Source organism: Somniosus microcephalus, chromosome 8, assembly GCF_052327205.1.
Source record: "Somniosus microcephalus isolate GS21.2 chromosome 8, FLI_Smic_1.0, whole genome shotgun sequence".
Classification (NCBI taxonomy): Eukaryota; Metazoa; Chordata; class Chondrichthyes; order Squaliformes; family Somniosidae; genus Somniosus; species Somniosus microcephalus.
The window spans coordinates 55,993,185-56,009,460 of record NC_140994.1 but is presented as its reverse complement, the minus strand read 5'-3'; the positions used below and the strand labels follow the sequence as shown (position 1 = coordinate 56,009,460).

At 44.6% G+C, this 16,276-nt stretch overlaps 1 protein-coding gene across 2 annotated transcripts in view; it reads left to right on the top strand.

The window, feature by feature from the left end:
• cfap46 (cilia and flagella associated protein 46) overlaps positions 1–16,276 on the top strand; it is a 575,305-nt gene that overhangs the window by 190,333 nt on the left and 368,696 nt on the right. For both annotated transcript variants that reach the window (XM_085994743.1, XM_085994742.1), the window contains 3 exons: positions 3,540–3,671; positions 5,494–5,659; positions 7,126–7,207. In XM_085994743.1, coding sequence (XP_085850869.1) covers positions 3,540–3,671; positions 5,494–5,659; positions 7,126–7,207 — 380 coding nt within the window. The remainder of the gene's footprint in view (positions 1–3,539; positions 3,672–5,493; positions 5,660–7,125; positions 7,208–16,276) is intronic.

Genomic DNA, 16,276 nt, shown 5'->3' with positions numbered 1-16,276 from the left:
GTACGGCAGAAAATGAACCAAGGCTGCTTGCAGGCCTTAAATGCAGCTGTATAGATGACAGCATCAGAGGCGAGTTTCAGGACCAAAAGACTCATTGGGCCAGGGGTGCCCACACGCTGGAAATCAAGTGCCCAGTTAGGGCAAAATCCCTCAACTGTCCCACCTCACATCGGAGGCGGGGGCGGAATCCACTGACCACCTGACCCGCCCCCAATTACAAAATCCAGCCCCTTAGGTCTGACTTACGAATGGCAGTAGTCTGCTCCACCACAAAGGGACATAGGAACAGGAGTAGGCCATTCAGCCCTTGAGCCTGTTTTGCCATTCAATGAAATTGTGGTTGATCTGTCTCAACTCCATCCACCTGTATTGGCTCCATATCCTTTTATACCATTGTCTAGCAAAAATCTATCGATCTGAGATTTAAAATTATTAATTGAGCTAGCATCTACTGCTTTTCATGGGAGAATTCCACACTTCTACCACCCTTTGCATGTTTCCTAACTTCTTTCCTGAATGGCCTGGCTCTGATTTTAAGGTTATTTCCCTTGGCCTAGACTCCCCCACCAGCGGAAACAGTTTCTCTCTATCTACCCTTTCTCTCTATCTATCCTATCAATTCCTTTCAAAACCCTAAAAACCCCAATCAAATCCCCCCTCAACCTTCTATACTCCAGGGAATACAAGCCTATCTTATGTAATCTCTCCTCATAATCTAACCAATGGAGCCCTGGTAACATTCTGGTGAATCTGTGCTGCACTCCTTCTAAGGTCAATATATCCTTTTTAAGGTGCGGTGCCCACAACTGTACACAGTACTCCAGATGAAATCTAACCAGGGATTTGTATAGCTGTCATAAAACTTCCTCCCCTTTATATTCTAGCCCTCTAGTTACAAAGGCTAACATTACATCAGCCTTTTTGATTATTTTGTGCACCCGACTAATATATTTTAGTGATCCGTGTACATGGACCCCTAAGTTTCTTTGGACCTCCACTGTTTTTAGCTTTTCACCATTTAAATAATATTTGGATCCATCCTTTTTTGGTGCAAAACAGATGACCTCACACTTAGCTGCGTTGAAATCCATCTGGCACAGTTTTGCCCACTCACTATACCACCAAACTTTATGTCATTGGCAAAGTTGGATATATGGCTCTCTCTTGTTTTATCCAAGTCATTAATAAATATAGTGAACAGTTGAGGCCCCAGCACAGATCCTTGTGGGACTCCACTAGTCATTTCTTTCAATTTTGAGTACATACCCATTATTTCCTACTCTTTGTTTTCTACCATCTAACCAATCTCCTAACCAGGTCAATAATTTGCCTTCAATTCCATGAGCCTTAATTTTAGCTAACAGTCTCTTATGTGGAACCTTATTGAATGCCTTCTGGAGGTCCATATAAACTACATCCATAGACATTCCCCTGTCTATTACTTTGCAAATGTAACCCCACTATTTAGCAAATGTATCCCCACTATTTAGGAAAGGAGGGAGAGAGAAAATGGGTAACTACAGACCAATTAGCCTGACATCAGTAGTAGGGAAAATGCTAGAATCTATTATTAAGGACGTGGTAACAGGGCACTTGGAAAATAATAATAGTATTGGGCAGAGTCAGCACGGATTTATGAAAGGGAAATCATGTTTGACAAATCTGTTAGAGTTTTTTGCGGTTGTAACTAGCAGAATAGATAAGGGGAAACCAGTGGATGTGCTGTATTTGGATTTTCAGAAGGCATTGACTAAGAAATTGACTACTATACACCAGTGTAACTGGTAAATGGTTCTATATAGGTTTATAAACTCATTTTCAATTATTTAAAATCAGGCTACTCACAGGTGGTGATCTAGACACTCTGATTAAAAATGCTTATTTTTCAGCTGTATTAATAAAACTGCATCAGGTTACCACTCTTAAATATATCAAGGGACTTTTTTTAATGCAAATTTTTTATTAAATTACATTCCAAAACGCTGCCCGATTGCGCTGTTTCATGGAAGATTTTACGTTTGACAATATGCAAATGAATTTGAGCGGAAATCTGCGCCAAAAAAATCACTTTAGAAAACTAGCACAAAGCGGAAACTCTTGGCCATATTATTTATAAAACTTCCGTTGGGAAACTCTTGTGAGTTGGGGCCAATCAAAGAAATACTGTAAGTCCATGGCCTCCCAGCAGCCAGCAACCCAGGTTAAATAGTGCTGTTACTTTTCGGAGGTGTGATTGTGTTTTGGGAGAGGGAAATGCAGCATTATACAAGGATTATGATGGCAACACTAAGTTGCCTCTTCAGGCACTGGGGAGGTTTCAAATCATGGCGAGGAAAATGGCAGCAGGAGCTGGCAATGATATAAACAGATTTTCCTTCTCTTAAAATTTGTGTGGTATGCGCCACACGTTAGCACCACAAGATGGCGCTAAAATGCCGTTGACAGCTGTAACGACAGCTGATGCCGGTTTCAGCGCCATACGCCATACAGGTGTTGCCAGTAGTGCTGCCGGTAAACTCGATTGCCAGGGACCTCACCATCATGGAGATCGCGACATCAGTGATTGTGCAATGCTCAGTGGACGTTTGATCTCCGAAATAAAAACAGAAAATGCTGGAGATACTCAGCAGGTCAGGCAGCATCTGTGAAGAGAAACAGAGTCAACGTTTCAGGTCGATGACCTTTCGTCAGAACTGTTGGCGGGTACAGGACCGCCCGCCTTGTCTCCACCGCTAAAACCAATGCCTCCAAAGCTTCCTCAGAAAACCTCCGGGCTCTCTCCCTGGGACGGAGATCTGCCATCGGGATTTGTAAATAAGTGTTCCTTCTCCTTGTCCTTCTTATGGTTGTTGAAGCAGCTGCATACCCAACAATGCTGAGAATGAGGTGCTGCAGCATCAATGAACCACCCCTTTAAGCAGTGAAAAAAGTCTGTGGCAATCATTACTTGCATTTAGACTGCCCCCAATATTGGTCCATCTTTTCAGTGTAACATCAATGAGTTTGAGCTTTTAGATTAGAATCATGACTGCAATCACTTTAATGAGGAGTGAGGATGAATTTTGCGTGCAGCCTAGACAATTTTCAACTGGCACTACTTAACCATTTTTAGCCTAAACACTGCCTGTTTCTTGGCTATAACGAATCTCTAGGCCAAATAGTTTTTATTGGTGTTTTAGGCATGAATTTAAAATATGAATTTAGGGAGAGGTTATTTGTAGACATTGGTACCTTTTGGGTGCAGTGCTGGTCTCCATTTCCAGGTGGAATAGACAGTTGTGTCTCAAGACAGATACTGCAATAATATGGCATGGTTTTCTGCCCATATGATATAGTTTGTCCACTTTAGACAGATGAAAGGCTGAGTGAACCCACCAGGATTCAAAGGCAGACTTGCTGTCCTCGAGTCTGTCATTAAACTAGTTGAGCTACCCAACTTGTGAAATCGGGATGCCCTTTAATGGAAGCAAAGGTTTTTGAGAAATAACTGTTGTTTATGTTTATTGCGAATTGAAAAGTATTTTTCTTTGTGTGTTTAGGCAAAATTACACAGTTGAGCAAGAATTGCTAAGCGTTGTTGCCAGTATTCAGGGGCAGAACTTGATGAAGACTGAAGCTGGAAACGGCGAAATGCGTATCACTGCCATCAAAGCATTTGAATTGAGTGCAAGGTAATTTTATCTCAGAGCTGGACCACAGAGCATTCAGATTATCATCATAAAGAAAGTCATGTTTTAACACAGTAATTTTCAAACTTTTCTTTGTAGGAGAATCCCTTGGCAAATATTGAAACACTTCCAGAAGTAGTGATATCATTGCACAAATATTTTTTATTAGTACACAGCACCAGAAATAAGGTGCCAGTAAGTCAATAAATACTGAAAAAATATAGAATTCTGGAGAGGTTTTCCTGCTTGCCTTCTCTAAAAGTTGAAAGCATACATGGAAATAACTCCTATGTGATTGAGCCTTGTTTAAATGAGAAGATTCACCATGAAGTGCCGCAGAAATTCATTCTCCCTATTCATAACTACTTCTCAACACCGGGACTCCCCTTGGTGTCAGTTAACTGACTTGTTCTAGCTCCTAATCTACTACCCCTATGAGGTGCTCCCTGAGTGACATGAGATTGAGGGAAGGGTGGCTGGGATGGTTCCTCTGGAGCCTTGGAGACCTAAGATGATTTAGGATATCTGTTGTTTCAGAGGAACCAGCTTCCGGCAGCTTTTCTCTTGCAGCTGCAAAAGGTGCCAGATCCATGTCTTGAGCTCCCTCATGTAAAGACGTTGGACAGGCCCTTAAGAAGCAGGCTTACTGCCACTGTCAAGAAAGACAGCATCATCAGTGCCCAATCCTTGAAGCCCAGTGGTGCAGGGCACAGGCTCAGGTGTTATTGATTGTTGCCATGACAGACTGAATCTTACCAATCAGCTCTTGCAAGCCCAATTACATTGTCCTGCTGAATGTATCTATGAAATCATAAGTGGCCACTCTGGAAGCCACCAATGTTCTTACAAGCTCTTCCTGGCGTCTTGATGCCGTAGCAATCTCCCCGGCTTCCACTATCTCCATAGTGTTCCACGGGTCGTGAAATACTTCCTGCAATGTGTTGTAGATGTGGGAAGCAGAGTCTTTCCACATCCATCATCTCAACTATATGTGTGGAAACTGTCTCCACTGCCTCCCCATGAGATCTATGCTCCCTAATCATTTCTCTTTAGAAGACTGGGCTTTTGATATCTGGGCTGTCTGGCTCCTCAGGCTGAAGATGGTATGTTTACATTTGAGACAAAAAAAAATAGAGGAAAGTTCAGAGAAGCGCTAACCAATTGATGAAATAGAGAAAAGAAAGATTGGACAGAGGTTGATATTTTTTCTGAATGCCATTCAAAAGTAGAAGTGAGGTATTAAGAGTCTCCAGATGTAGCAGTAAAAGTCAAGTCTTAGATGGACTTGGACTTTATAGAGTTGATAATTGTTGGGGGAAACAGTGGAGAAAGAAGTGATTGGCATGAAACAGAAAAAAACAGCTTCATGGAGGCAGCTTCAGTAATTGGCAGATGTGGGAGTTCCATTTGAGATCAGAAAGTGATGGTGAGGCCAAGAATGTCAGTAGATGAAGGTGGACTAAAGATCGATGAGAGTTGAGAGCTGGTAACTATTTGTTGGAATTGAGACATGTGGAGAAACTGTCCTTTTGATGAATTGAAGGAACACAATTTTTATTATCTGCAAGGAAGGGGGTGGAGGTGATCAAAATGGCTAGATAGGATTTAAGTTACAGGCAACTTGCCCAATCTTCTGGTATTTGCTGTGCCCAGGAAATCCATTGTGGGCACGTGCAGACCCAGGAAAATCTCTCCTAGTACCTCATTCAACAGTGTAACAGATTGTGGCAGTGCATCTTTAATACTTTTATGCTGTCAAAACCGATTCATTAGATGTGACAACATGAAATGTCTAGTATCTGACTCTTTTTATTTTGTACTGCAGTTACGGAGAAAAAGCTGGAAGTATGACGCTTGTAATGAGTTCAGCGAAACACTTTTGGAATTCCTGTCTGTCTTTGATACCATCTCCTCTGGAAATAGGGGTGCTTGAAGAACCCATTAAATCTTTTCTAAAGGCTATCAACAATACATACTCCCAGAATAAAAAGGTAAAATGGTTACAATAATTTCTGCATCTATTAACTTTACAGCATTTAGTTGTTAACACAAATTAAAAGCAAAGGGGCTGAAAATCCACAGAATGTGATCCTGACAATTGTACCTCCTAGTGCCCTCCAATACTGCTCCTTCCAGAATCTGTGAGATCACCTAATTGACATGGGGCTGGCAGCTGCAAGTGCTACTATGGGCATCTCTGGCGCACACCTGTACCATGCCCACAGACAGTTAGGCTGTGACCAACCTTGGAAGTGTTTTTTTTCCCCAGCCCTTCCCCCTGACCCCAGCAACATTACCATGACCTCCATTCTAAACACTTATTGGAAAAAAGGTTAATGGGCCTCATAAATACTGACATGTTGGGGTCTGATGGCATAATTAGGACCCCAACATAATTTTAACTCTGAAATCTATGATTTGCACAGGTAAATATGAATATTTTAATTTTGGGCCAGGCTTGTGGCCCAGGAGGAGCAGGAGTGCTCTTCCTGGCCCAACAAGGAAATCTTAGGCCAACTCTGCTCTGGGCTTCCACCCTTCCTCCAGCTGCGATCAATCCGGACCCCTCATCCTCCTGCTGGCTTTGACACTATTTAAATGAGTAAAAATGGTCCGGGCCTCATGCAGAACTCTCCACGGTGCTTTCCCGCCTACCCCACCTGCTCCGAATGTGCCGAGTTAAAATTGGGGCTAGTATCTTTTTATTATGGAGAAACTGCCTTTTTATTATTCATGCTATATGTCTAATTGAGTTATTAGCAGTTACTGCAAGATCAATGCAATCACTATTGTAAGTACAGTCCCCACCACTTACACTATCCTCGTTTATCATAGGCAGCTGCCTATATCGGACAAATGTCGCTAACCATTTGTCATCACCGTAGGTGTCAATTACAAAGGCACTGCTTAAAACATATTAAGTACGCTGGTTATTTAGTGCAGTTCAGTACTTGCCGACTTTTTAAAAGCCAATTTTTTTTTTATGGCTGCATGCAATCAATATTTCACTTTGCAACATAAACAGGCAGACGTTTGAACCATGGCGACATAAATAGAACCAAGCCATTGTAGCAGAGGTTAACCTGATCTCACATTAAACGTATCAGCTGATTGAAGCTGCCCAAAGTCTCTACTTTCTGACTACCTGCTATAGTTATTAACAGTTAACAGTGCAAACATCTGATGGAGATTTCAGGTAGCTTCAATTGGCTGTTCACACTGTTAACAACTACAGGAGGTGCAGTTCATGTGTGAAAAGACAAATTTTCTTCAACCACATACATACTCCTCTTATGTGCTATTTATGCAATGAGGCTAACCAACCCATCAATATATTCCCACCAGCACCACACAGTCAAAAATGTACAATGGTTTCACTAAATATTTGTCTGTATATAAATGCTTGGATCAGGTTCATAGCTGTTTAACTGCATAATCTTTTCCTTGTGACCTACAGGAAGAAGAAAAGGAAGAAATGATTCAGCAGACAACAGTTAGACAGCAAATATTTCATTTAATGCCAAAGGCATTACCAACATGTTAGTGAAACCTAAGGAAATTATTTACAAGCTCTGAGTATAAATTAATATAAAACAGAAATAGATCTTAAACTCAGAACAAATGGAACACACACACACACACACACACACACACACACACACACACACACACACACACACACACGGCTGAAGCTTCATAGATTTTCTTTCTGATATTCTACATCACATACAGTAAGTTATAGCAAAGAGGCCAGGTGGGCAATTATGGCTGACACCATGGCCTGTGCCAAATCAGTCTTTGACAATTAGGCAGGGAATGCTGAGCTAGCATTTCCTTTCTCTCTCCGTTGCCACTCAGGTGAGATCAACTACTGAGGAAGCCCGAGTACAAATTTCAAATGGGGCTATGATTTGTCTGTAGGTCTTCTATTCTTCGGCACAGTGTATTACACTGCCAGATCATTTTTTGATACATTTGGATGATTGAATTCAGACCAACAGGAGTTTTTACAGACCAATAGGAGTTTTTACAAAGTTATTACATCGAAATTACAACACGAAAATTGGTTGTTCATTCCAACCAGTGTTGGTGTTTATCCTCTATACAAGCAGTGGTTCCAATCCATGTTCCCAGCCTGTTACTACATCCTTTTATTTCCCTTTCCGTCAACTACCTATATAACCTATTCTTAAATGTTCACATATCGTCTCTACTTCAATCACTGCCCTCTGTGTAAAAAGGTTTCTCCTGCTTTCTGTCCTAAAACTCTTACACTTAACTTTTAATTTATGTTCCCTTGCTCTAGAGCACTCAATCACAGGAAATAGCCTGTTTCTATCTACACTGTCTCATCCCTTCACACCTCTGTCAAATCACCCCATTATCTTCCCTGTACTAATGAAAACAGCCCCAATTTTTCTGGCCTTTCTTTCTGTTTCCTCATACCAGACAGCATCCCACTGGATCTGCATTGTCACCCTCTCAGTTGTCTCAATGCCATTCCTTTAGGGTGGAGCCCAAAACTACACACACTACTCCAAATGTGGTCTTACTAATATGGATTCACCATTACATCTTGACTTTAAATTCTGTACCTCTTGCCATGAAAGCCAATATTTCATTAGCTTTTTTATTGCTATATCCACTTGAGTTACTGCTTTCAATTTCTTGTGAACATGAACCCAAATCCCTCTGATCTTCCATGTCACACAGCTTTCCCCCATTCAGAGTATATTTTTTTTTACCAAAATCTATCACCTCACATTTATTGACATTGAATTTCATCTGCCACTTTTTTGCCCAATCCATCATCTTATCAACATCTCCTTGCAGCTTCCTTTGGTCCTCAAAATTATGTACTACGCCTCCTAGTTTCATAGCACCTGCAAATTTGGACATCATTCCCTCTAGCTTTATATCCAAATGACTGTCATGCACAGTAAACAGAAGCAGCCCCAGAACAGAACCCTGTTGGACACCACTAACTACTTTCAAGCACTCTGAGAAACTGCCTTTAACTTCAACTCTCTGTTTCCTTCTTTCTGACCAGTTTTTAACCCCTAATTCCATTCTCTTTAAGTGTCGCCCGTGGCTCAGTTGGTAGCACCCTCACCCTGAGTCAGAATCGTTGTTGGTTCAAGTCCCACGCCAGGGACTTGAGCACAAAATCTTGGCTGACACTCCAGTGCAGAACTGAGGGAGTGCTGCACTGTCAGAACTGCTGTCTTTCAGATGAGATGTTAAACAGAGGCTCTGTCTGCCCTCTCAGGTGGACATAAAAAATTCTCTGGCACTATTTTGAAGAAGAGCAGGGGAGTTATCCTCGGTGGCCTAGCCAATATTTATCCCGCAATCAATAATTCTAAGAAAAAAACAGATTATCTGGTCATTATCACATTGCTGTTTGTGGGAGCTTGCTGAGCGCAAATTGGCTGCCACATTTCCTACATTACAACAGTGACCACACTCCAAAAGTACTTCATTGGCTGTAAAGTGCTTTGGAACGTCCTGAGGTCATGAACGGCGCTATATAAATGCAAGTCTTTCTTTCTTCCTTTCATAGCAATGCAATTAGCTACTTTCCTTTCCACTTAGTCTCCTGTAGAGACCTTGCAAAGGCTTTCTGAGAGTCCATGTACATCACATCTACTTTATTTCCACCATATCTGTCACCTCCTCAAAGAACTCCTCAGTTTTGTCAAGCACGATCTTCCTTTCTGTAATTTGTATTGGCTGCTTCTAATTATTTCTCATCATCTAGATATTTAGTAATTTCATCTTTAATTAAAGATTCCAAAATTTTTCCTACCACAGATGGCAAACTAGCTGGCCTGTAATTACAAAGGGTTTGCTCTGTCTCCCTTTTTACAAATAGTTATTAAACGTGGCCACTCTGCAGTCTTTCAGCACACATCTACTATCCATAGAACCATGGAATATAATTTCTAGGGCCTTTGCTATTTCTTCCCTCATTTCAATTCGGATCCTCCTTTAGCTTAACTAACTCGTCTACTACAAAAGCAAAATACTGCGGATGCTGGAAATCTGAAATAAAAGCAGAAAATGCTGGAAATACTCTGCAGGTCAGGCAGCATCTGTGGAGAGAAAAACAGAGTTAACGGTTCAGGTCGATGACCTTTTGTCAGAACTAGAAAAAGTTAGAGATGTAACAGATTTTAAGCAAGTGCAGGGGCAGGAAAAGGGGGGAGGAGAGGAAAGAACAAAAGGGAAGGTCTGTGATAGGGTGAAAGGCAGGAGAGATTAAATGACAAAAAGTATGATTGTACAAAGCAAAAGGAGATGGTAATGGGACAAGTAAAGAAACAAAAGATGGGCCCAGAAGAGGTGTAAATGGGAATAGCAAAATCATCTGCCATCTGAAAAAATAGGGGCAGAGTTTATGGTCTGAAATTGTTGAACGCGATGTTAAGTCCAGAAGGCTCTAATAGAACGCTAAGGTGCTGTTCCTCGAGCTTACATTGAGCTTCGTTGGAACAGTGTAAGAGGTTGAGAACAGAGAGTCAGACTTGGAGTGAAGCGGAGAATTAAAGTGATAGGCGACCAGAAGCTCGGTATCACACTTTGTGGACTGAAAGGTGTTCCACAAAGCGGTCACCAAATCTGCGTTTGGTCTCCCCAATGTAGAGGAGTCTGCACCTTGAGCAGCGAATACAAGTAAATCGCTGTTTCACCTGGAAGGAGTGTTTGGTGCCCTGAACGGTGGGATGGGAGGAGGTAAAAGGGCTGGTGTTGCATCTCCTGTGCTTGCATGGGAAGGTGCCGTGGGAAGGGGAGGGGTTGTTGGGGGTGATTGAGGAGTGGACCAGGGTGTCGCGGAGGGAGCAGTCCCTTTGGAATGCTGAAAGGGGAGGGGAGGGGACGATGTGTTTGGTGGTGGGATCACACTGGAGGTGGCGGAAATGGCAGAGGATGATCTGTTGAATGTGGACCTGGTGGGGTGAAAGGTGAGGACAAGGGGAACGCTATCGTGGTTCTGGGAGGGAGGAGAAGGGGTGAGAGCAGAAGTGCCATGTCAACCACAGTAGAGGGGAATCCTCAGTCAAGGGAAAAGAAAGACATATCGGAAGCACCAGTATGGAAGGTGGCATCATCAAAACAGATGCGACAGAGATGGAGGAACTGGGAGAATGGAATAGAGTCCTTACAGGAAACGGGGTGGGAGGAAGTGTGGTCCAGGTAGCTGTGGGAGTCAGTGGACTTATAGTGGATGTTTGTCGATAGCCTAACCCCAGAAATGGAGACAGAGAAGTTGAGAAAGGGAAGAGTCGGAAATGGACCATGAAGGTGAGGGAAGGGTAGAAATTGGGAGCAAAGTGAATGAAATTTTCCAGTTCAGGGCAAGAGTAGCCACGAAAAGGCAGGCATAGCTAGGATTTATGCAGGTTCCCATCGTCTACTTGTCTACTACTTCACTTTTATTTATTATGTCTCTCATCTCACTTTTAACCAATTGAAGATTTGCCTCCTCCCAATAGACTTCTGTTTTGTAAACCCAGAAACAAAGCACTTGTTAAGTATCACTGCAAATTTCTGTTTATCGTCGACTGACTCATTGGCTGTGGTTTTGCCAGCGCTCAGAGGGTGGGTTTGGAGGCGGGTCAGGAGTGAAAATCTAAATGATTGACGCCTCCACGCAACTTTGCAAAGTGTCGGGTCTGCCAGTCCCGATCAGACCGACACCAAGCGGCGGGAGAGGCACTTAAGGCAGTTAACAGCTTGTTGCCCGGCGTGCGACAAACACGCCAGCTGATTGTGCCGGGTTCAGCAACTAGCTGAATTCTTGACAGTTGCACCTGCAGCATAAAAGCGGACCTATAACATAGCTGACTTTCAGATGCCAGAACTTTGTGTTATGAGGTTTTGGAACACATTTTGCAGGTCTATTGAGCTTGTAAGTGTTTAAGCTGAGATGCATATGCACTGTGACCTCCTTGGAAAACCCTCTCCCCACATTGACTGAGCACTTATAACATCTATTCCTCAACTGAGATATATACCAGCGGAATGGGAACCATTTATACCCTCTCATCCGAGTGCAGAACCAGGAACAACAGCAGCAGCAACAACAGGAGCGCCAACCTTCTCCTCAGCCACCTGATGCTGCACAGGGCAGAGGGTGTCAGCGCAGGGCTGCACTGCGCCGCAGGAGATGCCCCCAACACAGGATTTACAGGCAGAGGATGAACTTCCTGAATATGAGTGAGCAGCAGTGCCAAAAGGGGCTGAGACTTTCACGAGAGGTAGTTGCTGACATCTGCACAATGCTGCACCAACACCTGCAGCCCAGAGGAGCAGGTGGACACTCCTTACCAGTGGCTGTCAAAGTCACCACCGCATTCAACTTTTTTGCTTCAGGGTCCTTCCAGGGATCAGCAGCAGACATCAGCAGCATCTCCCAGTCGGCTGCACACACTTGCATCACGCAGGTTACCGATGCCCTCTTTGCAAAGTCGCACAATTACATCCACTTCTCCACAGATGAAGCAAGTGTAACTGCGCGTGCGGTTGGCTTTGCAAATATGGCAGGCTTCCCAAGGGTGCAGGGCGTCGTAGACGGCACACATGTGGCCATTGGGGCACACCATCACAACCCATCTGTATTTGTCAACCGTTAGGGCTTCCACTCCCTTAACATCCAGCTGGTGTGTAACCACAGGAAGAACATTATGCATGTTTGCGCCAAGTTCCCTGGCAGTTGCCATGACTCGTTCATCCTGCGGCAGTCTACTGTGCCTCAGCTGTTCAATCACCAACCCAACTTTCCGGATAGCTACTTGGAGACAAGGGCTATCCCCTGAAGACGTGGCTAATGACACCGATGAGGAGGCCATCAACCGAAGCTGAGGAGCGCTACAATGTGAACAACATTTCCACCAGAAGCATCATAGAGCAAACCACCAGCTTGCTAAAAATGCGATTCAGATGCCTTGACAGATCTGGTGGAGCCCTACAGTACTCAGCAGCCAGGGTCTCCAGAATCATCGTGGTCTGCTGTGCACTGCACAACATCGCACAGCAGCGTGGCTTACCACTGCCTGAGGAACAAGTGGCTCACTGCACAGCCTCCTCAGAGGAGAAGGAGGAGGAAGACCTTGCGGAGGCAGATGTGCCAGTTCCACCAGAACGCAATCACATTGCTGGCCATGAGGCAAGGGATGCACTAATCCATGCCAGATTCACGTAAGTTTACGAAGCAAACACATGTGGCTGCCACATGGAAATGAGTGTCTGGCTGACCACCTTAACACACCATTCAGCATCTGTACCATAAACTGTGGGTTCCTATCACTCTCACCACCATCATTGCAGATGAAAGGCGCCCTGACTCCTCACTGTGACACTTCCATTTCTGGCCACACATAGGCCAACTCTTTGAATCTTTGCCCTCGCATTCCTTTATTACAATTGAAATAACAATGAGAATCTTCACTTTGTATTAGATCAAAACTCCCAAGTGACTACCCTTGTGGCTATTTGTGTGTTAACTTTCTCTTATGCGTGCTTCTACGTGGTGCTTCCCCTGTGGCTTCAGCAGATGTTGAGGTACCTTGCTCACTTTCATGCTGTGCCTGTTTCGACACCTTTGGTGGGTGTCCTCTGGGTTTGGTAGCCTGGGAGGGCTCGGCAACAGTCTGCTCCTCCTGCAGCTGTGCAGTGGCTGAGACGGCCATCTCAGTTGGGTGAGGAACCTGGGGCTCTGACCGAGGGCTCCGCAGTGGCATGGGAGTGTGAGCATTTGGAGAGGCGCCCACACTTCCTTGTTGTCGGCCACCAACATCCCTTTCATGGGTTGCCTGCATTTCACTGCTAGCAAGCAGCTGGAGAGCACCTTGCTGCACATCAGTGGGGCCATGAGGACCCATCTCTGTACTGACAGTCCTCATAATGGGGACGTCCATGTACCTCTGGTTCCTCTCCTCAATAGATGCCCATCTATCCTCCATAGCAGACCATCTATTTAGAAGAATCACCATGTTCATTTGCATCTGGCGGTTTATGTCCTCCATGGAGGTTGCCATCCTTTCCATGGTGGCACCTACATTCGCCATTGAGTGCACCACGGCATTGCTCATGTTTGAGATGGACTTCTCTATTCTCTGCACACTCGCAGTTACAGTGGTTGCAAACCCTATCAGAGACTCCTGCACTTGTGCCTGAAGTTCCAGCGCCATTCTCTTTCTGGATGGCCCCAGAAGCACAGGGTCCACATGCAGCTGAGCAGAGCTAGGAGCGCCCTGCGGCCTCCGACGAGGACTATCCACTGCTGTCCCTGTCTCCACCATCTGCTGATGCTCACTTGTGAGCTGTGATACACCAGGTGACAACACTAATCGATCTCACGAATGACCCGCCGAGGTGTGCGTCTCTGCGCTGGTGCTGGGTGCGCTCAATTCTGCTGACACAGCGCCCTCAGAGGTCGCAGCTTCCTCTGAGGAGTCTTCTGGCTCTTCCTCCTGGACAGTCGGGAGGGGGGCTCTCGATGGTCCTGTGGGGGAGTAAAGGCATGAGTTAGACATGTGATATTAATGTAGCAGACACATTCAATTGTGCAGATGATCAGAACTCAATCTGTATGAACATAAGATGCCATATCAGCCACTCATGCAATCTAAAGGAGAGAGTTGCAAATCTATTCTGTCACCAGCTTTCTCTACTGCTCCCGTCTCTCCGCCCCCCCACTTCCAGCTCCTCAGCACCTCCGATGATGTTGATAGCAGCCTCCTCAGCGGTGGTCAAGTGCGCCATGGAAAGTGGCCCTCCTCCTGTCCTCCCCTCTCCCTCTTATCGTAGGCTCTCCTTTCCTGCAATGAGGGACACAAGTGGAGTTTGAGTGAGAATGTTGGAGTGAGTGTAGAGAATCCATAGCATAGATGCTTAGAGGAAGACAAAGATGGAGTGAGGTGACAATACCAAGGGCCCTCCCTGTGCCTTGTTAGTTGTTGTCATTGCATAACAGTGATAGCGAGTGTCAGGGGTGCATAGTAGAATGGTGAAGTGATTCTGTACATAGAGAGAGAGGGATGGTTAAGGGTGCAAGGGATGTAAGGGTAAATTGGGATGTGCAGAAGTAGGTTGACAATGCAGAGTGCTGGTGATGAGAGGAGATGGGGAGCAGATTGAAGGTAAGTGTGATGTTATACTCACTTTTGCTGAGCGTAGCAGGTCATTGAACCTTTTGCAGCACTGAACCCAGGTGTGTGAGCACAAAGACCTGGCGCTCACCTCCTCAGCAATTTGCAGCCAGGCTGCCTTGGTTTGCTGAGGAGGCTTTCTCCATCCATTTGAGGAAAACAGAACCTCTTTGCGCCCTCTCACTCCCTCCACAAGAGCATGGAGGGAGTCATCATCAAATCGTGGAGAGGCCTTTGCTCTTGAAGCAGTCATCTTGCTATCTGCCACACTGAGAAGCATCAGAATATGAATGAAAAACCACAAGGCTGCATGGGCCCCTTAAATGCAGCTGAATGGAAGACGTCAGCAGAGGCGAGCAGCAGACCCGAACCCACTGATTGGGCCAGGTAATGTGCACGACAGGCTTAATAAGTTAAGGGAAAATCGTTAATTCAGAGCGGGACCGGGACAAACCAACCTGACTCCAACCCACCGCCGATGGTAAAATTGCGGCCATTATCTTCTCTTAGGGGTCACACCTCACGTTTTACAAATCTCTTATAAAATATTGACAGATTATTTATTGTTTTCAATATTTTTTAAGATTCTGTTTGCATACACCCTCCTTGATTTTCTTATCCTTATTTTATTTAGGGTTGAATTAAATAAGAGGGTAATTTTTTTAGTGTCCAGAAACACATTTGCTGATGTGAAGTGGCAAACCAAGGATCAGTGACTTCATTATCACCCCAAATTCTGGATTGCTGATAGACAAATATACAGATTGCAGATGTCACAGCACAGCTGAGTCTCTTTTTTGGTAGCAAAGCTCATACCTAACAGATCATGTGAATTAGATTGTATTTGATTTTGCACTTCACATCAGTAAATTTGTTTCTGGCCACCAGAATTTTTGACCCTCTTATCTAACTTACCCCTAAATAAAATTAATGGCCTAGATTCTCTGCCGATTGTCTATGAATGGTTTGAATTCTATCCCTTTTTCTTGTCTAACTGAGTAGGACTGTTCTTCACTGGTTCCACTCCTACCTATCCAGTTGTAGCAAGAGAATCTCCTGCAATGACTTTTCTTCCTGCCCCCGCACCATTGGCTCTTGAGTTCCCCAATGACCTATCCTTGGCCCCCTCCTATTTCTCATCTACATGCTGCTCCTCAGTGACATCATCTGAAGATATCTTCTCCACCTCACCACCACCTCTCTCCAGCTTCTCCACTGGCTTTGTGTTATCAGCCTTCTTGGATGACATTCATTCCTGGATGAGCTGCAATTTCCTTCAATTAAATATTGGGAAGACGAAAGCCATTGTCTTTGGTTCCTGCCAGGCACTCCGTTCCCTCACCACCTGTTCCATTTCCCCCTCCCTGGCCACCGATTCAGGCTGAGGAAGACTGTTCGCAACCTCGGCATCCTCTTTGGTCCTGAGCTGAGCCTCCATCTCAGTACCCTCTCCGT